We start from the raw sequence: 25477 nt of genomic DNA, 5'->3' as shown, positions 1-25477 counted from the left end.
TTTGGTACACCAAAGCGACTGCCGGTTCGTTTTTTGGGGAGACCAATATGGCTGCCGGGAACTGCCATTGTGCTCCATATTTATAAGTCAACTCAAATTGCTTTTTCCTTAGTTTTATTATATTTCTTGTAACTAGAATTCGGTAACATTAAAAGTTCGCGCTATGTAAGAACGAAGAGTCATTTCGTTTGAAACAACAAAATATTTTTGTCCCGGGAGTGTTAATAGAATTCGGCATTTCCGACTCAACAAACTCACCCGTGGGAGAATTCGAGCTATAGTGTAGAGCGACGAGGATTTCCTGATAGAAAGCGCAAACCATCAGTTAAAATAACGACGCTATAACTCTGCTAAAATGAACAGTCACTTCGATAAGAATTTAACCTCGTGTAGCAGCGACAAGCGCCAATAAAAGCCCGCATCATACTCCACACGGAATATTATGATATTGCATTTCCGTTTCACAACACCAGTTGAAACAAGTTTACACTTTCGAACCCAGGCGCGCAAAAACGGACTTTTCGTCTCCATCTGACATAAGCCCTATGGATCTCTTGACCGGTTTTACTGGTTTGACCGGTTTAGCTGGTTCTCCTTTTCGTTTAACCGGTTGGAGTACACTGTGACTTGTGTAGTCAATCGCGCCAGGAGCCTTGTCGCCTGAAGAGATTCGAATTCTTGGGTTCACTGCTTGAATTGTTGTTGGTTCTGGGGTCGTTGCCAAGCCACCAAGACGACTGAACACTGATCCTTGTGCTTTATCCTAGGAAGAAATAAAAACATACTTATGTTTAATTCACTCTTTCACTCTGGGGAGGCGCGGTGGTGTAATGGTTTGCACGCTGGAATCCGGATCGCGCGGTCTGGGTTCGAGTCCCGGCCGGGGACATTGCATTGTCTTCCTTGGCAAGACACTTCACTCTCACAGCTCCTCTCTCCACCCAGGTGTATAACTGGGTACCGGCGAACTTAATGCTGGGGGTAACCCTGCGATGGACTAGCATCCGATCCAGGGCGGGGTGTAGAAATATTCCTAGTCGTTTCATGCTACAGAAACCGGGTTAAGCTCCGGTCTGATGGGCCACTGGCCTAACGCAGACTTTTACTCTTTCAGTCTGACTGCCTTTTTTCCTGCTTGTAGACACGACAAAAATCGTAATAAAAATTTTAAAGAAACTTGTTGCGCAGAGCAGCGACATGAACTCTAAAGTTTCTCAAATAAGCCAGGCCCTCATGGTCAAGTGTTTGATAAACACATTCGACCTTAACGCGAGGTATCGGATTACAATTATTTGAATCCGGCCTTAAGGACTTACGTACTGGGTGCACAAGATTCGTGATAGGCGCACTAACAGATATAAGGAAGTCTGTTTAGCCATCCTATACCATTCTTCAAATGCAAAAAGGTGGCGTTAATCCCAAAAGTCACCCATAAGGTAATAGTTCTTACCTTCAACTGTACCGTAACACTTGTTTTCAGAGGTTTCAACATTTTAACCTCGGTCTTCTTTTCTGGTTCTTTGGGACTCTCTTTCAACGGAGGGCTTTCATTTCCCAGGCGATCAAAAACCGACTGCCTCTTAATCACTTTCGCTTTGTTTACTGAAATGAAAATGAAAATACAAACCATAAACACTGGTAAAATTCGCCTAACAATAGGCTCTTTCTCCCCGTTGCTCTCGAAGGCCAATACCTAGCGAAGTATTCCGAAATTTTCAGATATTCATTCTTGCCGGGAATTTCCATTCCATTTGATTCTGCTCCCAGAATTTCCGAAATTTTCGGTTGAGTGCTTCGCTTTTTGGAAATCCAAAAATTTCTTGATTTTCTGAACCCCATTTCGAAATATTTGGCTGAATGGAAAGCGCCCTAAATTTGTACGCATCTCGAAATTCGCAACGCCTGCAAACGTTTTTTTGTGGAACATTTCGTAAACCTTTCGTTTCGTAAAAACGCAGTTATTTTTTATCATTTTCATATTTGGAATGGACTGTTGCTTTTACATGTTCAGCTGGAGGGATGTTCACGAACGTTTAGTAAGATTAACGCCCCGTCCACACTTCGTCAAAAGAATTTGAAAACGTAGGTTTTACTCTGAAAACGCATCAAGTGTTTTCCGTCCACACTACGCCGGAGGAATTTAAAAACGCAACAATCACCGGTCGTTTTGGATTTGTGTTTGACGAAAAGTCGGTCAGGGAAATCACGTGATTGTCGTGACGTCATCGTTTTTGAAAAGCTCCGTTTTCAAAATGTTTTCCATCCACACGAAAACGAAAAGCCGACGTTTTCAAATTCCTCCGGTTTGAAGAGCGTTTTCGAAAAGCTCCGTTTTCGTGACGGATTAGTGTGGACGGCAGGCCTTACCGTAGAAATAAAGCTGCGTTTTCAAATTCCTCCGGTGTAGTGTGGACCCTGCCTGAGTGTATCTCACAGTGAAGGTTACAAGCTTCTGTCTGACAACAGCGTTATCTGTCAACGTTCGATCTTTTTTTCTCGTATTTACACACGCTTATTTACTAAACGTCTTGCTGAGAAAATACAATACATGGCCAAGCAGCCCAAAGGTGTGTGTTTTTATTTTGTAACAAAATTAAGGTTCAAATCTACCTGCAGCTGTAGCAGCGGCCTGTTTTTGCTTGGCAATCAGCTTCTTGCTTCGTTCAGTAGATCCTTGAGGCATTTTTACCTTCAATGTCTGCTCGTCCGGCGATTTTGGCGACGTCACAGCTAACTTTGGTGTGCTAGAGATGGTCACTTTTGCATCTTTACCACCAAACCTAAAAAAGAAAAAAAATTTTCTTGTGACGAAGGCTGTACGCTCACGCTACCCTGTTTAGGGCGTGCTTGTTCAGCTGTAGCAAAGCATGTTGCAAGTTTTTTCTCCTCGTTCCCGGTGGTGCTCCCGAGCTAACAGAACACCTTTAACAATGTACATGTAATATTCTACCCTGGGTATTGTTATTAATGACGTGGTAATGAGTTATGGGGAATCGCTCTGGCCTGGGACAAGCCCAAGACCAGGCGAAAATAGAAGCGGATAGTTGGATCAAGCCCGACTTAATCGTTAGGTGAGAGGGTGGGTCGCCAACCTCTTCGCTTTCGCATAGGGTAAGGACCACAGCGCAAAGCCGGAACGGGGTTGGCACGAAGAACACAGAGTGGAAAAAAGAGCGAGGATGGTAAATCTCGTTGTTCGCGCTGCGTCCCAACTAAGAAGGCAAGATGAAAATTTTTTCTGAGGTACTTGCTAATTGTTATATGTAGCTCTAAAAAGGAAATTGGTGGGGGGGGGGGGGGGGTACACGTGAGGTAAAGAAAATGTATTTTGAGCTCGGCAGGGTTTTTTCTTTGTCTTGTGTAGTTCCCTTTTTCCTTAACGGCGGGCTGAGAGGGAGATAAGTTCTGTGTAACTGTGTTACTTTTTACCACTTTTTAAAATGACCTCAGAGCTAATTCTCTACTTTTCATCTCTTAATTCCAGTGCTGCGAGAATGCCTGAACAAGGCACACGTATGCGAATTTTCCCAGATCCACGCTGAATAAATTCATTGCTTCAATATAATTGGTAAAATGCTCGAAAATAAACGGCTCTGACTCTAAAATAAAAAGCAACATACCTTTGAGATAATGTTTTGTGACTGCCGATTGTCCGAGGCCTGTCTTTGGACACGGTTGTTTGAATTTTGAGATTTTTCTTGGCCGGGGATGGTGATATTGATTCAGCATCTTGTACAGGACTGCTCGTTCCACTCTGTACTCTCTGATTGCTAATCCAGTGATCCACCATGCGACTGGCAGCTAAAATGCAAGAAAATCAGATTGTGTCTTGAACTGTGATAAATGTCATACATCACATGCAAAAACTTTCGGACGATTTTCATTTCGGACAAAAAAGTGCCCGAAAATAAAATCGTCTGAAATTTTTACAGTACAGTATAAAACTTTTAAGAAGCTCCAAAGCTTTTAGTTTCCTTTTTGGAAGGATTCTAGTTGATACACTGCTGATAATATGTAACGGTTTGATAGAATTTGCGCCTTTCTCTCGTCGGTGTATCTGTAAAACCTTGTGGGAGCAGATAAATTATCATTTTCACAGCTGTTGTTTAAGTCTAATTCGTGTTTTTTTTTTTTTTTTTACGCGTAAATCTTCTTTTAATTAGTTATCAGTATGTTTCAGCAAAGTGTCCAAAACGTTTGTCCGAAATGAGATAAAAAGTGTCCGAAAATTAAACGTCGGAAATTTTTGTGCAAATAACGTGCACAAAATTCCATGTCCTGTGAATGGCTTAGCGGTAGGGGATTTTACGAACGAGGGCAGCGGGTCAGTAAAATATTGTTTTTAACAGCAGTAAATAAATCTCACATCTTTAAGCTACCACGTGATTTTCCTTTTATAATTTAGACAAACAGACTGTTTATACACAAACAACTGTGAAAAATTGGGAAATGACGTCATCAATACCTTTACTAGTTAGGATATGGTCCAGGGTTTACTTTCGTATCAATTTTACAAGTGGCGTATTTTCCCGTAAAAACACTCATGTCTATATAATAAAACTGATTATGAAGGTAAAAACCTTTCTCAATGCGGGTAATTTAAATCATAAATTAAACTCTTTGATCCTACCTGTTGATTTGCGTTTTGACCCAGTGGGAGTTTGATTGCCAGGAGAGGATGACACAGATGAAGCGTCAGTAACAGCCACCATCTCCTTTGCTGACTTCTCTCGTTCACTCTGTAAATGGGAAAATAGCACATATTAGATCTTATTATAGCAAAACACTAGATACCCTGAGAGACAGAGATTCATTTCTGTAGTTCTGCTCGGTGAGATGAGATGAAACCTCTCATCTCTCACCGAGCACAACTGAGAAGGGAATCTCTGTCTCACAGGGTAAGCACTACACTAATAACTCCAGGAGAATAACTGGTCTCCCTGGATGTAGTGGGACCCTGTGTAGTGTCATACTCAACAACAGTTTGTGCTTGACATGGGCTGCGGTCTTTACGTTGCAGTTTTGGACGAGGCCCTAAATTAACTTGTGTGTAAGTACCTTTCTCCTCTCATGTGCATGGTATGTACAGTGCAATGGGTAATACCACACTACTGCAAAAACCTGGCAATAAACTGGCCAGTGGTCAACTGTATTTTAATAAGTGGGGACTGTATTTTAATAAGTGGGGACATCCCCAGTATGGTGCCATTGCACTTTTGGTTGTCTCCTTCTCCACTGCTTTTTGTTTGTTTGTTTGTTTGTTTTTAGTTAGTTATCTTAATAATTCATAATGTATTCGCATTGTATGGAGTAAATTGTAATAAATAAATAAATAAAATGTAGCGGTCTAACGAATGCTGGTCTTAGGAGTATGTTAAATTACAGTGTACGTACAGATAAACTAAGTCAGTTAAGGACCAGTCAACAGGTGCTGCTGACGTAGACATGGACATGAAAGGCAGGGTTTTCGACAGCTTTCTTTAGTATGGGATTTCTTCCCGAAAGTTCCAGATCCCAGAAGTCAACATTTTTCCCGTTGTGTGGATTGAGAACTGCGAGGCTGGTTGTGTACACCAAAAGCACTACCCTGAAGAGGAGTCTGGGGCAAACCCCCAAGAAAATTTTTCAAATAGAACTCTCAAAAATGCTGTTTCCAGCATCGTTAAGAGATGAGATAAAGATTGTCACTAAAACTCTCCCAAAACTTTCAAATATGAAATGAGCATGGACACTAATTAATACAGTAATTGGGAGGGGGGAAGGCAACAAAAACACTCTCCATTGTATCAACTGACAACCAGATTAAAAATCTAGTATATATTTCTTGATTCTCAAAAAAGAATAAGGTGCTAGTCTTTGTAGTTAGCTCTTATGCTCTACTTTATGAAACATTTATGGGGTGCTTTGGCCAAGAAAAGAAAGAAATGCAAAATACAGCCTCCAACCTCAATCGAAATCTCTGGTAGTGTGGGTAATGGAACAAATAAAAACCGTGTTCTCTCAGTTTGTCTAATTGTGCAACTGACAGTAGTTTGCCAAAATCAGTTTACTGGTACATAATAACACACCTGAACAGAGACCAGCGCTGTTGACAGAAGCTGAAGAGTTTCAGACACACCTTCTCTTTTCGAAGCCCAAGGTTGTAGAAGCAACTCTACACCCCAGGAGGGGGACGCCCATGTCAAAAAGGTAGGGGATGCTTGTTGTCTTGTTTAGGGGATATCAAGGATGGATTTCATCACACTTACATGCAGTGTGTTCACTAGAAAGTGCCACTACATGTACATGTACATTATATTTTTTAGCTGTCAAGGAATCTTTTAGGATTGCTCTCAAAGAAATAATTAAAAAATTCCCCCTGTCCATTTCAAAGTGGTACCTTTTAGGTGTGAGATAAGGCTTGAGCCACACCCAGATTGGTCTCCAGCTACATGTAGCATCCCTGACCTTTTCACATGGGAGTCCCCAATGGGCTCTCTACTCCTCCATGCCCCCCCCCCCCCCCCTCATAAAATAACTTTCTTTGTGTATGCAGTTCATTCCTCATGAGAGAAACCTTCGCAACAACAAATCAGAGATACTACACAGTGGAGCTTCCCTGAATCCAGACACACAGTCTACATGTATACATTACAGAAGGGCAGACAGACAAACATACATAGATTTAATTGAAATGGATGAACTGAGGATAGCAAGACAGATGTCTTTTCACCCAGACTAGGAAATTACCGGGACATACCTTTCCCAAACAGGATATGGCAAAGGTATACATGTGTTTCTCTGAAATGAACCAGACTAGCTACGCTCATTGATACAAGATCACTCAGATTATAGCACATCAAAGGAACCGATGAATCCTTGCCCAAAGTGGATTCACTGTTTGATGCATCATGATCCAAGTGACCTTGGATCACTGATCCAGCCTGATCTTGACCAATTTTCATCCCAAAGTAATGCACCCAATAGGATAATGTTCAAGATCAAACACAAAACCTCTAAAATTTGCTTTACAAATTTACACGTATGTAACAGCACTGGAATTACTCATTAAAAACTAAAATTGATATGTTCTTGAAAATTAATAAAATCAAATTAATACCTGAGCATGAACTTCTTTGCCATGCCTTAAAATGGCAATGATGTCCCCCATTATGGTGATCCCCATGTCTCGTAATATCTCCTAGAATAAAAATTAATGATATGTTATGAAAAAAAAGAAACACTTCTTTGTGAATTTAATGTCTTCTAAATTGTTAAAATCAAAGGGAAATGTTATTACATTGTAGAGCCAGTTGCCATTGCCACCTGCATACAGACTGGCTCTCAATGATATTATCTGTGAACCACTTCCATATGAAAATAAAAATTTTGTAAATAAAGTTTCTTTCTGGGTACAACATTTTCTGTAGGTTACCATGTCTCAGAGTTTGTCATTAGTAGTTTGTCCATCTCAAAAAATTTTGTCTAAGTTGAATGTAAAGCCTGTTATTGTTACCTACAGTGTAATCAGCAGAGATGTCGATGACATGGTGAATGTCAGACGGAGAACGAAGTCTTCTGCAATTGGCTCAAGAACAAATTTCTGAAGTGAATGGAAGTTTTCCGGAGACTTTGAGAAAAACAAAGAGCTGTAAGACTTGAGTTTTTGAGCTAGTTTAGTTCCTATAGTTGAGAAATGGTCATTGAGGATCTTGGATATAGATTTGCGGTCAAAGTATTGAACACCGTCTGCCTTGATGCAGGATATGGGAGTTCTCTCCTTTCAAGATGTTATGTCATTAAGAGTTTTCCATAATGCACTTGGATTTGATTTGTTTTCGGTAATGAGAGTGGTACAGTATTCCGATTTACACCTCTTTATCTCCCTGTTTACATAATTCCTCAGTTTTTTATAGCGCGACCAGTGGTGGGCAGCTTTTGATTTCAGGGCTTTGCGATGGTAAAAATCTCGTTGGTGCATAGCTTCAGATAACCTTGCATTCATCCATGGAGAATGAACTCCTTTAATTCTTGATTTCCTTATCGGAGCGTGGCTGTCAGCTACGTTTGTAAAGAGCTTGTTCCAACAACCGACAGCAGAATCAATGTCCTCTTTGTTTAGCACTTGGTCCCAGTCAATGTCTCTAAGATCTTTGAGAAATTCCTGGTTTGAGTAGTGTTTGTATGACCGGCATTCAATGGTTCTCCCAGGTGCCTTAGGAACACCTGATTTCATCACGCAGAAGATTAAACAGTGGTCGCTCAGAGGTGATGAGATGATGCCTTTGTCAATAACGCGATGAGAAGTGTAGGTAAACAATAGGTGAACAATAAGTGTTGATGACTTCTCCGTTATTCTTGTTGGTGTATTAATTTGTTGGTCTAAATGGTGAGAATTTGTCACCTTGAGAAGTTTGCGTTTCTTGGCCTTATCATTATTCATCTTAGCGTCCATAAAATTAACGTTAAAGTCCCCGAGCAAAACAAACTCACTCTTATCGGTCAAAGAAGACAGAGATCTATTTAAATCTTCAATAAAAGTTTCAAAGTTTGTGTCAGGCGCTCTGTAGATTGTCCAGATAATCAATTTCTTGCATTTAGGTCGAGAAATTTCAGTGACACAGGATTCAGGTAACGAAGCAACAATGTCTGTTCTAAGTCGGTAAGGAATACCATCTCGAACATAGGCCATAGTTCCTCCTCCTGCTTTATGAAGTCGGTCAGATCTCACACAAGAATAGCCAGGAATCTGGATTTCGCTATCAGTGATTGATGGTTTAAGCCATGTCTCTGATAAAGTAAACACATCAAGAGGCTGGTTTAGTAACCAAAGTTTTAGCGAGTCCAGTTTGGGATACAAACTTCTTATATTTAAATGTGCGATCTTTAGTCCTCAACACTGAGTAAAATCTCTCACAGAAAGACTTGGTGGTGTAACAGGGCCAGGATTTAGTGAGACGTTGCCGGCAAGAGAAATAAGTAGAAGTGTGAACGACGCTGAACGTGCTAAGCAGCAGCTAGCAACAGCGAGTTCCCTGTTTGTTAGCGATGGCGACGTCTTGCAAGAGTTAATCGACCTCCTTGAAAGTTGCAAATCATACACTTTTGGCTGGCTAACATCCCTGGCAACATGTAAAATGCTGCTATCGGTGCGTTGGGTTGGAAGTAGTGGTATTTGAGGCGAAAAAGTGAAGAGGACAACATATATAAGGAGTAAAAAGCAAAAATAGCGGGAGCACCGTAAACCCGTGATACTTGACGCCATGTTGCAAGAATTTTTATGAAAACTGCAAAAAAAAACCTGAATTTTTATGAAAACTTTTTTGAATGATTTTAGCTAATTTTAATCTTTAGAATTTTAACTTTTTAACTAATACGAACTTTTTTTACTCTTATTTATTTTAGCTTGTAGTAATTTATTAGGTAACTCTTATTTATGGGTGATTCCACGTTGCGGACATTACATTTAGAACCAAAAATTGGAATTTGAAACTCCTGCCAAACCTTTATACAGCCAACTAAGCTGCTGAAACTTGTGCATTGAATTACTTTAGTGACCCCTTATATTTTCTCCAGGAAAAAAATAATTTGCTCACAAGACCTTTGAGCCGTGAACTGAAGAAGGTCTGTTGTGGACATTACAGCAAAAAACAACCACATTATTCAAGTGCCTTTCCTAAAATTGAATTTCCTGTGAATTGAAAAGACTTGAGAAGGACATAAAATGTAAATTGAGCACTTTTAATGACGAATTTTCCAAATGCTATGAAAAAATTCAACTTGGCATTCATTTGTTGACTCTATAAACAAAAATTGATGTTGCGGACATTACAAAGAATTTGTTGCGGACATTACATTTTTGGGAAGATACTTTAAATGAGCCTTGATGTTGCTGGGTATTCTTGTATGTTCTAGAGTGTTTTATGTTATGAAATAAAGCTACAAATAACTTACTTTTCTTCATTTTCTGTGTACAAATCTGCTACAGCTGACACTACACAGTCAAACTGTATTTCAGGCATGAAATTATATTTTAAAGACTTATAAAATCTGATTTCTTTTACTATACTGAGAGGCATGAAAATTGACCGGACATTTTTTGTTTTTGAGACTGTATTTTTTTCTCTAAAAAATTAATAAACTGTGCTTTTTCAATTATTAATCTGAAGCTTTTAAGATAAATAAACCTAAAATGCACTAACTTCAGGCAACTGCTATAATTTTGTTCTTGAATTCAAGTTTTACTCCTTGCTCTTTGTGCTGCCTTTGTCAGAACAGGAAAGCTAAAGATTTGCAGTTTGTCAGTGGCCTTCTTCCAGAGAGCATGCTCACAAACCAGTTTGAGCATGCTCAATTTGAAGCTTTTGAATTTAATCAAGCAACTGTTGGTTGAAAACATTTGGTATAAAACTTTTAGCTTGATTGTGCTGTTATGATAAATATTATTGGTAATTGACACTGATTTAAGTCATAGTATTTAACATTGACATTGATTCTTTAAAATGAAAAAGGTTCATTTGAATTGCTTGGTGTTGGAAATGATACTTAAAATAAATCATATTCTTTTCAGAGCTCTATTAGTTGTCATAAAAGTAAGATAAAGATTTTGTTGTGTCCGTAATGTAATGTCCGCAACGCTTTAGCCACCTTAATTTCTAGACACAGAAAACCTGTCTGGCCAACCTTTTTCACTAAAATAATGCTAATATCAAACTAAAAGAACAGCTTGAATAGTTCCTGAAAGTAGTGTAAATCCTTTTCAAAAATTGAAAAAAAAAGCCTTAACGTTGCGGACATTACGTAATGTCCGCAACACAAATTAAATACTTTTTTCCCAGAATAAGTCAAGTACATGGGAAATTATTCATAGCCCCATGATTGCTTAAGGTTAATTCTAACCATACATACCCCAATGACTTTGTAGATAATGGTAGTGTTTTCAAATTACTTTCTTTATGTTCCCTTCAAGAATTTTCAAAATAATGGTATTCAAATATCCCAAATTCCAAAGCTTCCCAGCGAGTGGGTGTGGTCAATAAGTGCAAAAAGTTGGTAATTCTAAACAGCTCAGTATATTAGCTATCTGCTAGTATAAGTTTAAATAAGGGGAATAGGATATGAAAATTTTCACTTTTTAGATGTCTCATGTGGAATTGCCCTTATGTCATTTTTAGGTGATTTTTATTTAGGAGGGCTCCACTGAAAACTGCCTTTCGCGAGTTGGATTCCCTCACTAAATATTATTATTATCATTATTATTATTATTAATGAGTGAGGGTCTTACCTGCCCCCTTCTCTCCTCTACCCTGTTATGACATTCCATTTGCGGTATGTGTTATTTCTGGAGCTAGCAGTCATGTCATATAACCAGAGTTATTGACGTGTTTATTTCAACAACTATGTTAAGGAACATTAATTATGTTAAGGAACTTTGTGACTGTGTTTCAAAAAAACTGATAATTTTCTTTAATCCCAAGCTCTCTTTTTCATCAAAGAAAGGGAAGACGTTATGCTATCTTATTTCTGGTACATATGCATTATTTCTGGGGCACAGGATCATTTAGAATGAGGGACCAACAAATATTTCTGAAGGGGTGATCATGTTTGACTTTCAGAAATAACAACAATATTTTTGCTAATTTCATCAAGATCACAGTTGTGACAAACCTTTGTTAAATCTGGCAGCATGTCCTCCTGTATTCTGTGGTCATAAAATATCACGGCATAACTGTGGAAAAAATTGCAAGAAAGCATGGTTACTGTAAGATAGCACAAGTCGTGAACTTCATAATAAGTGTAAAAGTAATACAATATTTTTGTTAGAGAGGGATAGAGAGCAGCAATTAATTTTGTTATGGCATACATTTTGTAGTTAAAGAAATGCTGTAAATACAATTTAATACATGAAGACAACAGAGATGAAACATATGCATTTATATCCATCTGAACAAAGTAGGCAAGCTGTGGGCAAGCGTTTTGGTGCAGCTGGCTTCCATCAACTGTTGCCTTGCAGACACCCCATCATGACAGACATCCTGCTAATACACATGTCAGACAAAGGCTCCATCCCTGGCCAAAGCTACATTATATAGGTACGTAAATAACTCCCACTATCACAGAGTTACAGACACTTCACAGAGATGCCAATCCAGAAAAAAAAAAAAAAAACAAATCTGCGAAATCGCCAATTTTACCATCTTCAACCATAAAAAACGTGCTGTTCAAAGGAGAGCTCTGCCAATCAAACCGGAAAAAATGCATCAAATATGCAAAATTTTGCTCCCAAAATACCAACCATTGGCCAAAATATGTCTGAAAATGTATAATGTGTGCTTTCGTTCTTATTGTCTGGGAGATTTGGTGACCCATACGGGAGACCAGGAGATTCAGTCCGTATCTGGGAGACTCCTCCAGATAACTTGGGAGAGTTAGCATAGAAGACTTCATCTGGTCCCAAACTAATAACTTTGTTGTTCCTCAAAAGACAACTTGGCTGTACTGAATGGCATATTCTGTAGCCTTGTAATATACAAGTTCAAGTACACTATTTTGACCTATATCAAATGATTATGTGTCAAAGTAAATGTGTATCACAAATTAAAAGAACCCAGTAATCTAGAAAGAGTATTATAATAGAGCAATATACATTATATATGTGACATTTTACAACCAAAAATTGGATCCTTTTTTCCCACCCTGCCATTGCAGACTTTTGCTATAACAGACACCAACTGACAGTCTTGAGGGTGTCCACTATAACAAGAGTTGACTCTGCATGTTCCAGGATATACACAGGCAAAAGAGGTCACAAGATTATACATGCACAGTATGTCAAAAGGAGCTATCTGGTTAGGTGCATTTTGAACAACAGAGCTACATGTATTAAGAAAAAGCTTAGCTGAGAGTAAACAATTTATCTATGTGTATAAATACCGGCATCAGATGAATTAACATCTGAATGGCTTCACAAGTTTTATTATAAATCCGTGGTATAGAGGGGACCATTTGCTCAAGTGTTACACGTATGGCTTTGCGGACAGTGTTAATAGTGTTAATAAGCCTAACGCAAACATAACCTAACAAGTCGGATCTTCAGTACATGTAAAATGAAATATCATCTTTAATAATCTCTTATAAAAGTTACTCTGGATACGTGTGTGCATTCATAATAAAACCATAATGGGCTAAACCTTGAAAACCCCTGGCTATGCAATGGTTTTCCAAGCAATAACGAAGTGAACAATAGAGAAACATTTGTTTACGACCGTGGCGAATATTTGAGTCACAACTCTACAAATTGACTCTTAATCTTGTTTTCTGTCAATATTGTTCCTTGCTTGATGAAAACCCTTTCCAACAAGCTTTTAATGGATTACCAAGGTTACCCATTATAATGAAAGCTTACTTGTTCGCGGCACCACTTGGTATACCAGCCTTCGTGAAAAATGTCGTCCATTTTGTAACTGGAACAGTAAACATTTACACGACTATTAAAACCACTGGAGAACGAGAATCTACAGATGATAGCGTGTGAAGATCCACTACTAACCAATAAGGACAGATCATACCTTGTAAACTCATTTTCCACGGATCATCAAAGTGATCGAGAACAGAATCGAACGTAATATATCAACGACGCTTGGACGAGATAAATAATCCAGGGAATCACCAGGAATCACGGGAAACAAATTTCAAGGACTACGTTGTATATGCTACATTTAGGTGTTAGGGTAGCCTAAACAAGGCAGGAAATTTATGCAGGAATTTAATTATTTGCGGCGCCAATTTGCTTGAGGTTTGTGGGAACTAATTTTGGTATTGGGAAAGACTGGCTTTTCAAGCTAGGAATCAGTGTTTGCAATTTTCACTAAGTCGCGTTTATTTTAGCCTCTTCCAGGCGTTCAGTTAATTGGGGCGCAGTGCGAAAAACAGCGTACGAAAAAATCCCTGGGGGAGAAGCGCGGCGAGAGAAAGCGAAACTAAAGAAGCTTTCGCTTTCTCTCGCCGCGTTTCTCCCAGGAGAGAGCTTAAGTAACGCCGAGGACGACGCCTAGTAGAAAACGAAGTTAAATTTTACCACCGAAATTTGCGACTGTCTAGATCTCTTCGGTACGCCAATGGCTCTAAAAACGTGCTCAGGTTAAATATGCAATTACATCGCTCAGTCACCAAATGAAAATAAGAAAAATTAGCCGTCGTCGTCCACGTTCAGTAGACAACCCAGAACTTGGTCATTTCACGTTGCTGTTTTGCAGAGGACGGCAAACAAATGTACAAAGATTTATAACGCACGTACACATTGCTTTTCTCATTAAACCTTTTGTTTACTGACGTTCTCGTAGCAGTCGTCGTGGTCGTTTGCTTAATCCCCCTATTTCGCACGCTGTTTTTCGCACTACGCCCCAACTAACTGAACGCCTGGAAGAGGCTACGTTTATTTGAAATACAACATTTCCACGCGGTAATCAGTCACTCTATTACAGTCACTGCGTCTTGCCCCAGTGTGGCTGACAATAACCGGCTCAGTCTCTCAGACGATCCTCTTCTCTAAACTTTTTTAGCGGCTACACCTGTAGTGTTCCATGAGCAATTTAATCGTTTTATTTAAATAACCGTTTGAAATAAATGGCATCAATAAGATCCTACAAGTGAGGTTTTTATATATTATTTCGCCAGCGAAGTAAATTTTCACGGAGAAAATGTTTGCAGCAACTTTTTTTTCGGACTGTGGGAAAAACCGCAAAAATCGGTGTTCGTGGAGGTCATGGGTTCGATTCCTGTGGGGGACTCAGATTTTTTTCTTTGTCCCACGTTCGTGTCATGTTGATCAATTCACCTTTCAGATTTAATTACCGAGCTTAAAATTCACCATCTTTATTCACTAATCATCATTTATTCAGTTCACGTTCACGTTGTACCTAAATGACAGATTTTCGTATCCTTTCATATACCCCAGCTTGCAAAATCCCTACCTATTTTTATACCTGAAGCCTAAAAAAAAAACACCTTTCAGACAGAGTCTCCCCGTATAGGCTATTATAGGGTATACCCCATGGGTGTTGTTATCAATAGTTCTATGTTTCGTTTTACTAATACACTTCTTACTGCATTTTTACTCCTGTAAATTCGCGCACTAAATTTCCTCAACACTGCTCCTAACCATTCCGAAGACTCGACGTTTCAATAGACTGTACGCGTTAACTTTGCATCGCATCCGCGACCCAAGCTAGCTCGGCTAACTCCTAGCTGCAGCTGACTCCTCGATCCTCGCTGACTGGAAACGCGCGGGCTCTGGGGACGACAGACGCGTCGATTGCTGTTTTGTCTTGCTGGATTCTGTAGAATAAACTTTAAACATCAAAGTTAGGTGTGGCTTAATTTCGTTAATTTCATTTATTTATTTATTTATTTATTTATTTGTCTTTCCATTTATTTATTTATTTATTTATTTATTTATTATCTTTCTATTTACTTATTTATTTTAGACTTGCGTCGTTATCAGCACAGGCAACCAAGTCTTTTCGTTCTCAGCACACTTCCTCAAATGTGATTGGTACATAAACTGCTGTATTTTGTCCTAATTAATCTGCAAAGTTGTAATCGGACAGTGTAATCGGACAGCTGGCTGTAATCGGGCATCTGTAATCGGACAGTTACATGAGCCAACCATTTTAAGTCCTCTCCATTGAATCCACTAATCACAGCATTGATTACAATCACTGAGTGACCAATTCAAGAGCCTGACTTTGTAAAATTGTGGAGGTTTAGCCGGTCTCCTGTGACCGTTTTGAAAGAAACTTAACAGCCATTTTGTAAGCTATTCTCCATATCTTAATTATGATATTTAAAAATGACTGTATTAAAAGCTCTTTTTGAAATGAAACTTTTACTTTTGTAGGAAATTGTAATAATTATGATTAATTGGTAACAGGACATCGTGTGATTAACAAATCGGACCGTCTCCCGCTTCGCGGTCGTCCGATTTTGTTAATCACCCTATGCTTACAGACCCAATTGGACTCCACTCAATCTCATTACCATTATCAATCAGTTTGCCGGATAATTGCAACAGCCAAAATGTAAAAAGTTCTTTTTAAACCTAAAATTATGAGCAAGTTTTCATTACAACCATATAAACTCCTGATAAAACATAACTTTGCTCACTTTCAGACTGTGAGGACGCGCAATAGTCCATGGGCCAGACCCTCTCAGATGTACCACTCAGAGGGACCAGCTGAGAGTGTGACAAATTTGAAGTTAAGTTGCGGGTGATTACAAGATGTTATGATAGCAACCCCTAAAGAGTAGCTTTCTTGTATATTTTATTGGCTGAAATATCACCAAAATTCGCTTTTGCATGAAAACGAGGCTTGTTTTCAAAAGTCATATTAAAAATATTAAGCTGGATCAAAAATAGTCTTCACACATAAATACAACAAGAAAGAACACAAATCATTTTTTAAGAACCAAATTTCAATTTACCTGTTTAAAAGCGATGATATAGTAAGTTATGGATTACTTCAAATGTTGCAATGCATTGTGGGGAAATTCAAGATGGCGACCTTCACGGCAGGTAAGTACGTTTGACTTATTCACTGATTTCGATAATCTTTAAGTAGAGATCTGATTAGAAATCAACAATATATACAAAATATTAGCTGTATAACCAAACAATAAGCATTTTTATGACGATATAGTGGTATTTTGAACCTCAAATTATATAAAAACTTACAATCCTTCGAGATCTACATGGACTCGACAGCCCAGCACTGTGTTGCCTTAATCATTAATTCTCGTCGTTTGTAAGCCGGTATGTGTTTAAAACGCAATAAAAGCTATAACAAGTAGCTACATAACTAAACAATCAGCATTTTGATGGTTGTCTTGTGAAATTGTGACATTGTGAAATCGAAGAGGAGAAGTATCGAGTCTGTGGATGATGGAACTGTACTATCTATAATGCCGGCGAGCGCTGTGGGCCCCATACTAGAGGATATGTGGAGGTCAAGTTAAATCAAATCATGGAATGTGCATGGAGAAAGAACTTGCTATGGGTTTTAGTACGCATTCATGCAAGTCAGAAGCAATCTGTTCCTGGTTGGACTGGTTTCAATATTTTGGTGCGTAATAACCAAGAAGTTGTCAAGGATAACGTGGGCTATCTTCCAACAATCAATGCCCCAGCGACGAACATGTCAGCTGTGTACCAAGTCCTCATCAAGTCCCTACAGATTAAGGAAACTTTAAACCTCCAAAGCATAGTTGTTGTGTTTGATCAGGCACTGTATGCTAAAGCTACTGAGATAAAGTGGAAACACGGCACAGTTTAATGACCTTGTGTTGAGAATGGGTGTGTTCCATACCATTTGCACTTTCTTGTCAGTGATCGGAAAGCGTTTCCAAGATGCTGGTTTACCAGACGAACAAAGCGTCCTTGGCTAAAGAACTGCATAAAAATGTCGAAGCAGTAGATGCCATTCCCCAACCCTCAGCATGTGTAATAGATGGGATGGCTCTTGTCCAGTATTTGAAAGGTGATAAGAAGACATTTGCGGCAGTTGCTGAAACTCTCCCTTGCAGAGTTCTAAACGAAGGTGGAACAAGTGACAGGACTGATGTCTTCGATGATTACAGAGAAGAATCCATAAAGAACGCCGAAAGAGAGAACAGGGGTGACGGTTTAGGAAGCGAATACCGCAATATTCAAGCCGAACACAAGGTTAAACAGTGGAGAAGATTCCTGTGTAGCTCAAAGAACAAACAAGCTTTCATAGTGTTTGTAACCAGCGAGTGGAAGAAAGAAAAGTACACAGAGAAGCTATCTGGAAAGACTCTGGTTGTCACGTGTGGCGAAACATGTTACCAATTATTGTCTGGAATAATGCAACCTATCAGTGAGCTCGAATCAACCCAAGAGGAGGCTGACAGCCGCATCCTCTTACATGCAGCCCATGCAGCTAAATCGAGGTTTGCTTCGGTCGTCATAGTATCAGAAGACACTGATGTGTTGGTACTTCTTTTGGCCGTCAAGAGCTTTATTCCTTCTTCAGTATTCATTAAAAGTGGTTCACAGACCAGAGTCAAGTACATCGATATCTCAAGAGTAGTTGAGAGGGTTGGAGCAAGTGTATGCAGTTCACTGCCGAGCTTTCATGCATTCACAGGGTGCGACACTGTTAGTGCTTTTGCCGGACGGGGAAAGGTTGCAGGTTATCGAATTGCAAAGCAAAATGCTGAATTTCAAGAGATGTTCCAGCATTTGGATATGTTCTGGAATATGTCTGATCACCTGTACCATAGTCTTCAGAAATTTACATGTGCCATGTACCGCAGCAACCCTGGGACAAGCGACATCAATGAGCTGCGATATTGACTGTTCTGTTTGAAGAGAGGAGACGTTGATTCCAACCAGCTGCCACCCTGCAATGATACGCTGCACAAACACTCGCTACGAGCAAACTACCAGGCTGCTGTCTGGAGACGAAGTTTACAAAGATGCCCAGCCATCCCATCACCAGTGGGATTTGGCTGGTGTAGTGAGGACGACAAGCTGGTCGTAGACTGGATGGGTGGTCAACCAGCTCCGCAAGCTGTTCTAGAACTACTATCTTGCCAGTGCAGTAGGTCCTGCAAACTTCCATCGTGCTCCTGCATTGTCAATGGGTTGAAATGTACTGATATGTGCCGGCTTCAAGATTGCACAAACAGGCCAGATGATGACGGCGATGTTTTATCCGTTGACGGCAATGACGATGAAGAAAGCGAAAGGTAAGAATCTCATAACCATAGGAAAAATATGAAATAACTTTCCTTATACATACTCTTACATTCGTAAGGTTTAGTTTCGAATGATGTACTCTTTTTAATGTATCGAGTAACTGTTTGTGGTTGTCATGGCAACCGCTAAATGCTTTAAAATAACCTAGCTGTTATTTTTGTCTGACATTAAACATGAGTCTTTGTTTACATTTAAGTGAAAATGATGCTTGACTGACGCGAAAAGGACAAGTCTCCAATGTGTTTGGTACTGGTATGGCTTCAGTATGGATGATATCAGGACAAAGGAGACTCGTTAAGGGAGCTATTTAAAACTCATTAGCTGAATAGTTAATCCAAGCCAGTGCTAGAGTGATCTACACATGATTGAACTTTTTGACAATGTATATTGCAGTTGTTATTTTTTAAAATTAGGAAGTGAAAAGCCTTATTTTCAGTGACTTTTATTTCAGTTGTGGACTCATTGACCATTTCCGTCTCCATGGCAACGAGACAACCTTAAAAAAATTTCCTTCTTTTGCAATTGAATCAATGTCATATTCTGCTAGGCCTAAAATGTATAAAATGTTGTTTGAAGAGAATTGTACAATGGACATCGCTCAGAATCTGAAGCTGTTAACCGGATGCGTGGTCATTAGGCAGTTTAGATGACGTCATTTTATCACATGTTTAGAGCAAGAAAGCTACTGATAGAAGCTTGCTATCATACCTTAAAATAGACTTCAGTTATTGCAGATTGAGAAAATACGTGATAGCACTGGTCCCTCCACATGGTACAAAAAAAACACTTTTGGGGGTCTTGGCCCATGGACTACAAAGGCCACATGTCGAGTTTGGAATACTTGTGTTATCAGATGCAGATTATTAACATGATTTTAGAAAACTAGCAAAAAACAAGCACAGCCTATGCTTCACAAATTGTGGAACGCTAGATCCTGGCCGTTTTACTGCGACATAAGTACAATCACAAGAATAAAAGTAGTGAGGAGATTCACTCATATAATACCAGGTATGGAGCAAATCAAAACTTCTTTAAGCCATCAATACGCACTAATTATGGTATATCTACATTTAAATTGTCCGCAATAAAAATCTAGGAATCTGTCCCACCAGAACTTAAACGTTTTCCATACATGCTCTTCAAAAAGCGGTATAAAAGATTCCTATCGACCACTCAAAATTGACCATAGTTTAACTGTTAGCTATATAAGATAATGCTTTACAATATGCAGGACATTGTTTTCCTTTTATTCTAACTTGCATTTATGTATGTCTTTCTTCTCTTAGGATAATAATATCGTCTTTAATGTAAACATTAATTTAAATTATTCTTAACATGCGGCCAGTGCCAACTCGAAAGCTCATTGGCTACTTTGGTCACTGTACACAATTAAATATTGTTTCTTCTAGTTAACTTTTATTTGTATTTTTTTTTTTCTGTATCATTGTAAACCATCTTATGTTATGTTAAGTTGTTTTCTGTAAACAGTGTGCAAAACTGCGTGGTTGTACTTATGTCAAGGGAGAAAGGAAGAACGCGCTGCGGTAAGCATAAGCACAAGCGAAAATCCACCATTCATTCTGCGCATGCCCACTACCGCCTCACTACCGTTATGCTTAATTTATGCTTGTGTTTTTGTCGTAGTGAAAACCAGGCTTAATTCAATGATGCTAGTTACTTGACAGACAGTAACAGAACAGGCAGCTCTCACCAACGTTGTAATTTTCGCGACATATATCATGTACAGTCAACGTTTCATTGGTAAAAAGTGACACATAATCGACAAAACCTTCAACGCTTGAAAAGTAACTGTTCGTGACACTTCATGGATGGACGCAAATGGTAGTAGAACCTCTTCTGACTAAGAACTTTTTTTAGCAACTTGGTCTATTTAACCGATTAGATTATGAGCTCGAGATTTCTATCGCGTGGTAGTTGACATAATCATTGATGATCATCAAAGTAAACAAGTTGTTCTCTTTTGGGTGGGGGGGGGGGGGGGCGGGCGTAGAATTTTCAAAAAGAAATAGAAAACATGTAGAAAACATGAAGTTTAGGAGAACTCGCAAAAAGCTGGGAAAACACTCGCCTGTCGCTTCGTGTTCCCACAGCATTTCTTGTTCCCCCAAACTTCCACTCGTGTGTCTATCAACCCTTTGAATACCGAGTACGCATATATACGTAATTAATGGTCGTGCTCTTTGTACAACTTGTGACGTCATCAATTTAAATGTCATCAGATAATCCTAAGCTTGATAAGCAGATAATTGTACTAGGCTAGGCCTTTCCGTACAATGGTCAGGTCTAGCTATCGACGACATTCCGACGTTGCAAATCGAAAAACGTTATCAGTTTTGGTGCAAAAACGATGGTAAGATGGTCCATTACGCCTATGATTGATCAAGGTCCATTCCTAGGCTTCGCCCGTAATTAACATCCAACTTTTCACGGCAGCCAGAAAGAACATGCAGCGCAAAAGGTAACCAAATTTTGGCTTATGCGCATGCCCGGAATTGAAATATTGCTCAATTTTGTACCCAATCCTCGAAAAATCTCCCCTTTTAGTAAAAAAAAAAAAGCTTTCTTAGCAAAACTTAGACTTATTTATCGTCATGGCAGCTTAAAAAAACTGACTAAACGGTTAAAAACGGTATTTTTTGGCGAAAGTTTGGTATTCAAAGGGTTAAACAATTAGATTATGAACTCGAGATTTCTATCGCGTGAAAGTTGACGTGATAGTTTAGCTGCGCCCTCCTCAACTATCACGCAAAAAAAATCGAGAGCGAATAATCTAATTGCTTTAGTATAAATCTACTACTCGTTCAAAACTTTAAATAAATCCTCTTCTCAGAGGAAGAAGACAAGAAGCGGCCGTCATTTTGTTAACAAGGGCACACCTCTACTCACTGTCGCTACTCACTATCTACAACAGAATAGATAGTGAGTAGCGTAGCCAATCAGAGAACGGCTTTCATGATAGAACAGCCGATTCGTGATATAACAGCGCGCGTTGGTCCTACCTAATTCCTACTGAGCCATCATGGTAGAAATCCCTATATACACACGGCCGTGCGTATATAACATGACGTGAGCAGTTTCATCTTAGCTGCAAAATTTCCGTCGAGTTTAGCTGCGAGTTCCTTTTGTTAAAGTTTCGGCATTGTGAACATCATTTGGAAATAATCCAAACCCTACGAATTCCTTTGACTTTCGCCAAGCTAAGATGTTTACTAAAACTCGAGTATTTTGACTTTGTTGGTCCACATTTTCATCGGGTATTTTTGACTTGCTTAACTTATATTTTAATTACATGTAAATCGAAGAAGCGAATTTTCCATTGACAATTCAGTTTAGAAACCAGATGAAGCGTTCCGTTCAACCGTCGCTTTGCTGATTGGGCGTGTTTTTGACCAGTCAATAGGATCCTTTGTTTTCCTTCGGCGTGCATTATAAGAACTTTATAGTCAATCAAAAATAAAAGTTGTTGGTTCATACTTTTAGCTGTGCGTATATCGAGTTATGAATACACTTGGGAAGTTTGGAGGGAAACTCAAGAAGCTGGAGTTGCTCTCGGCTGCGCCTCGAGCAACTCTTACGCTTCTCTCGTGTTCGTGTGCATCCATAACTCGATATATGCACACTTAGCATGAACCAATTCTTTACTATAGCATCTTGTGTGCTTATATTCTACCACCGAGCGTAAACAATAAAACTTAAATTTGTTGTTGCTGCTGTCGTTGTTATCAGTTTAATTATTTTGATATCTGACTTAATCCTACGGAACAAAATTTGTTCCACAGGGGACCTATGGCTCTTAGAAGACAGAGTTGGCCTAAAACAATAGAGAACAAAAGGACAAAAGAACAAGGAAAACAATAGAATTGTGAGGGGGTGTTCTATTGTGACTTATCCTGTGTCCTCTACACCAAGAAGGAGTCCAAATCTGAGAAAATGAGGTCACACTTTAACAGCTCAGCTCTGTGATCACTCTTGAAATACCAGAACCTGCATTCACGATCACAGGAGTAAACTATGTGATCACATATATGTCATATGTGATCACGTGTGTGATCACATGTAAAAGTTTTTCCGCGTGATCACACATGTGATCACGGACAATGATCACAACACTTTTTTGCTGGGGACTTCTTGGAAACCAAGGAAACACACACCTGAAGCAAGGGAGTTTACCTTTATTCATACTCCTTTGTAACATATGTAATCACGTGTGTGATCACACGCACGATCATGCGTGATCAAATGTTAACGTTTTTACACGTGCGTGATCACGCACGTGTTAACGTTTTCACGCGTGAGCACACTGTGATCATAGTGTCTGATCGCATGTGTGATTACACAGTGGTCACAGCAACCTCGTTCATGGGTTACTGGGAACCTACTCACTATCCACAACAGAATAGTGAGTGGCATAGCCAATCAGAGAACGGCATTCGTGTCAGAACGCTGGTAGATTTGCAGTAAAGACATGTAGTTTCAAACCTTACAGCACAAGACTGAATGAATTGAAAGTTTTACAAATAGCAACAATTAAGGCTATGTACATAACAACCCACCTCGCGAATGAAGAGAGAAACGTCACAACGTCACAACGCAGCGTCACAAATCCTGGGCTTACACATGGCTTATACAACTTTGTAAAGGGCTTTTAGATGGGCGTAAAAAATGGAGGGTCTTAAATTCGAGGGGGCTTCTAATCGGCATAAAAAAAAACGTTTCGAAACGAGCTACATAGCTATGATCATCGAAATATACTGAAGATCAGAATAAAACGAATTAAAACTACAGTCGAACCTCCCGTAAGCGACCACTCAAAATGTCAAGCCTGGTCGCTCACGAGAGCTTAGACCATATTGGGTCCAGATTTTGCCTCATTAGCATATGGTAACTGCAGAGACTAATCCCATGTTTTAAATGTTTCATTCATGCGAGAAGTCAAATTCGAGAAAAAATCCGGTACTTCCCATAAGGAAATTTCCGTTTCTTGCACTACCCAGGAGTGCGATAATGTTACAACACCTTATTATCCAATTTTCCCTCTATTATCTGTCAATTGGTCGCTTACGGGAGGTTAAAAACAAAAGAAAATCTTTAAAAGTGGTAGCGGTCGCTTACGAGAGGTGAACGCTTACAAGAGGTTCCAAATATAGCGATTTGACTTGGGAAACTTTTGGTATTTTGGAAAACTGGTGGCCGAGGAGAGGTGGTCGCCTACGAGAGGTGGTCGCAACCGGAGGTTCGACTGTAGGAAAACTAGAGGGAGATTTATATCGGGCGGGGGAGGGGGGTTATAACCAGATGTATTGTTTGGTTAACCGGGCGGCCTATAAGGGGTTGGGGGAAGGCTCACGGGCTGCAGTATACGGTATCTGTTTCTACTCCAAGCGCGGTCTTTTCTGGTTCGTTTTCGCGAAGCTCTCGGAAATCGCTGTATCTTGGTGTTAAGACTTATTTTTAAGAGTTGATTCTGCTTCATATTGGTATGGTTTTCGGAAAAAGAAAAATTATCCCAATTTCGCTGCATTAGACCTTTAAACACTTAGCTTCTTCTCTTGCTGCTGGTCTTGCAGGTCACGTGTTAGGCGGGTTACCAAATTTTTTTCATAAGAAATCCAGGGGCCGCAGTTAGCTAGCGACCGGTCGAAACCGAGACAACCGGGGCACCTCCCTTTCTCTGCTTTTTACACGACACCCTAAATTCCTGGGAGGAGAATTTAACCGTGGACATTGCCTCAATCATAATTTTTTCATGGGATTACCTTAGTCTTGAAAAAGTTGTGAATACACCGATTCCAGCAAAAAACCGGAAGTTGCACCGAAACGAGGCTTAATAGCCCTCGCGGTAATTAAAGCAACATGGCGAACGAAGAAGAAAAGCCAATCTCTCTTCTGATGATATTCCCGGCGTCAGTGTGAGCGAAGAACATTGAAAAATTGACACTCAGCCAATCGAAATTCTGGCTTAAAAGTCGCCGTATAAATCAAAGGGGCAAAATAAAGGAACTTTTAGACGGGTATGTTTTCCATCCTTCGATTGTCTCGATCTCCAACATGCGCAAAAACAACCTGTTCTCACCATTTTCATTGCCTAAAAGAACTTTGTTCATGGTCGGTTTAGGAAAAAGAATCTGAATGAAATGAAAATTGTAAACGTTTATGACCCTGACCCGAAGAATGCTTTACTAAAGCTACAGCAAGAGATCGACAGAACATACGGAAGTAAATTTAAAAATTGTGTCGGATATCGGGAATATTGCAACAAAACACTTTAAAAAATTTCCTACGGCTGATTCATTTTTCACTGACGACTTCAGTCTTCTCAAGTTTGAGAACATCCAATCTCTCTTCATAAATTAACGATCGGTGTTAGGGAATAAAGGGAAATCCTTTTAAAAGTTCAAAAGATGCTAATCAGAGTATCAAACAAGACCACGATCTACTCGCCAAGAATGGTATAAGCAAGGGTTCGGTACAGTGACAGCATCATTGCGTTACAGGGTAGGACGCAATCACAAAGCTGATTCATAAGTCAAATCACCAATAAAATTATCAGTGACGTGTACTACAGTGTAACAAAGACTCTCAGTCACATGCCCTGAAAGATGGCCTAGAAAACTAGCAACTAGTAATGAACAAGTATACTGAAATAATGCATCAACCGGGATCGACGAAGGTGCAAGTAACAAAATGCTTTTTTTTTGT

General features: G+C 39.4%; 1 protein-coding gene and 1 pseudogene across 1 annotated transcript; one reads left to right on the top strand and one right to left on the bottom strand.

Annotated features, from left to right (window-relative positions):
* Positions 1 to 97: 97 nt before the first annotated feature.
* Positions 98 to 13652, bottom strand: LOC110050820 (uncharacterized protein C19orf47 homolog). Its single transcript, XM_089290935.1, has 9 exons — positions 13548 to 13652; positions 13385 to 13442; positions 11647 to 11707; positions 7100 to 7180; positions 4631 to 4739; positions 3621 to 3801; positions 2611 to 2780; positions 1451 to 1602; positions 98 to 763 (listed from the first exon to the last, which is right to left on the bottom strand). Exons 1-9 carry the CDS (start codon positions 13558 to 13560, stop codon positions 485 to 487), a joined length of 1104 nt encoding a protein of 367 aa, XP_089147061.1. The 5' UTR covers positions 13561 to 13652; the 3' UTR covers positions 98 to 484.
* A 4588-nt stretch (positions 13653 to 18240) lies between these two features.
* Positions 18241 to 19490, top strand: LOC149111283 (uncharacterized; annotated as a pseudogene).
* The last annotated feature ends 5987 nt before the right edge of the window (positions 19491 to 25477 follow it).

This window comes from Orbicella faveolata, unplaced genomic scaffold (assembly GCF_042242905.1).
Source record: "Orbicella faveolata isolate gen_17 unplaced genomic scaffold, um_ofav_v1 contig_24, whole genome shotgun sequence".
NCBI lineage: Eukaryota > Metazoa > Cnidaria > Anthozoa > Scleractinia > Merulinidae > Orbicella > Orbicella faveolata.
Note: the sequence above shows the minus strand (reverse complement) of the source record. Positions and strands in the feature narration are given on the sequence as shown.

Excerpts from the sequence above, each read along its gene's own strand:
- LOC110050820 (XM_089290935.1), bottom strand. Across the intron at positions 7,181-11,646 it reads TGCTGCCAGATTTAACAAAG|GAGATATTACGAGACATGGG; the intron begins GTTTGTCACAAC and ends TTTTTATTCTAG. Across the intron at positions 3,802-4,630 it reads GTCAAAACGCAAATCAACAG|CTGCCAGTCGCATGGTGGAT; the intron begins GTAGGATCAAAG and ends CTTGCATTTTAG.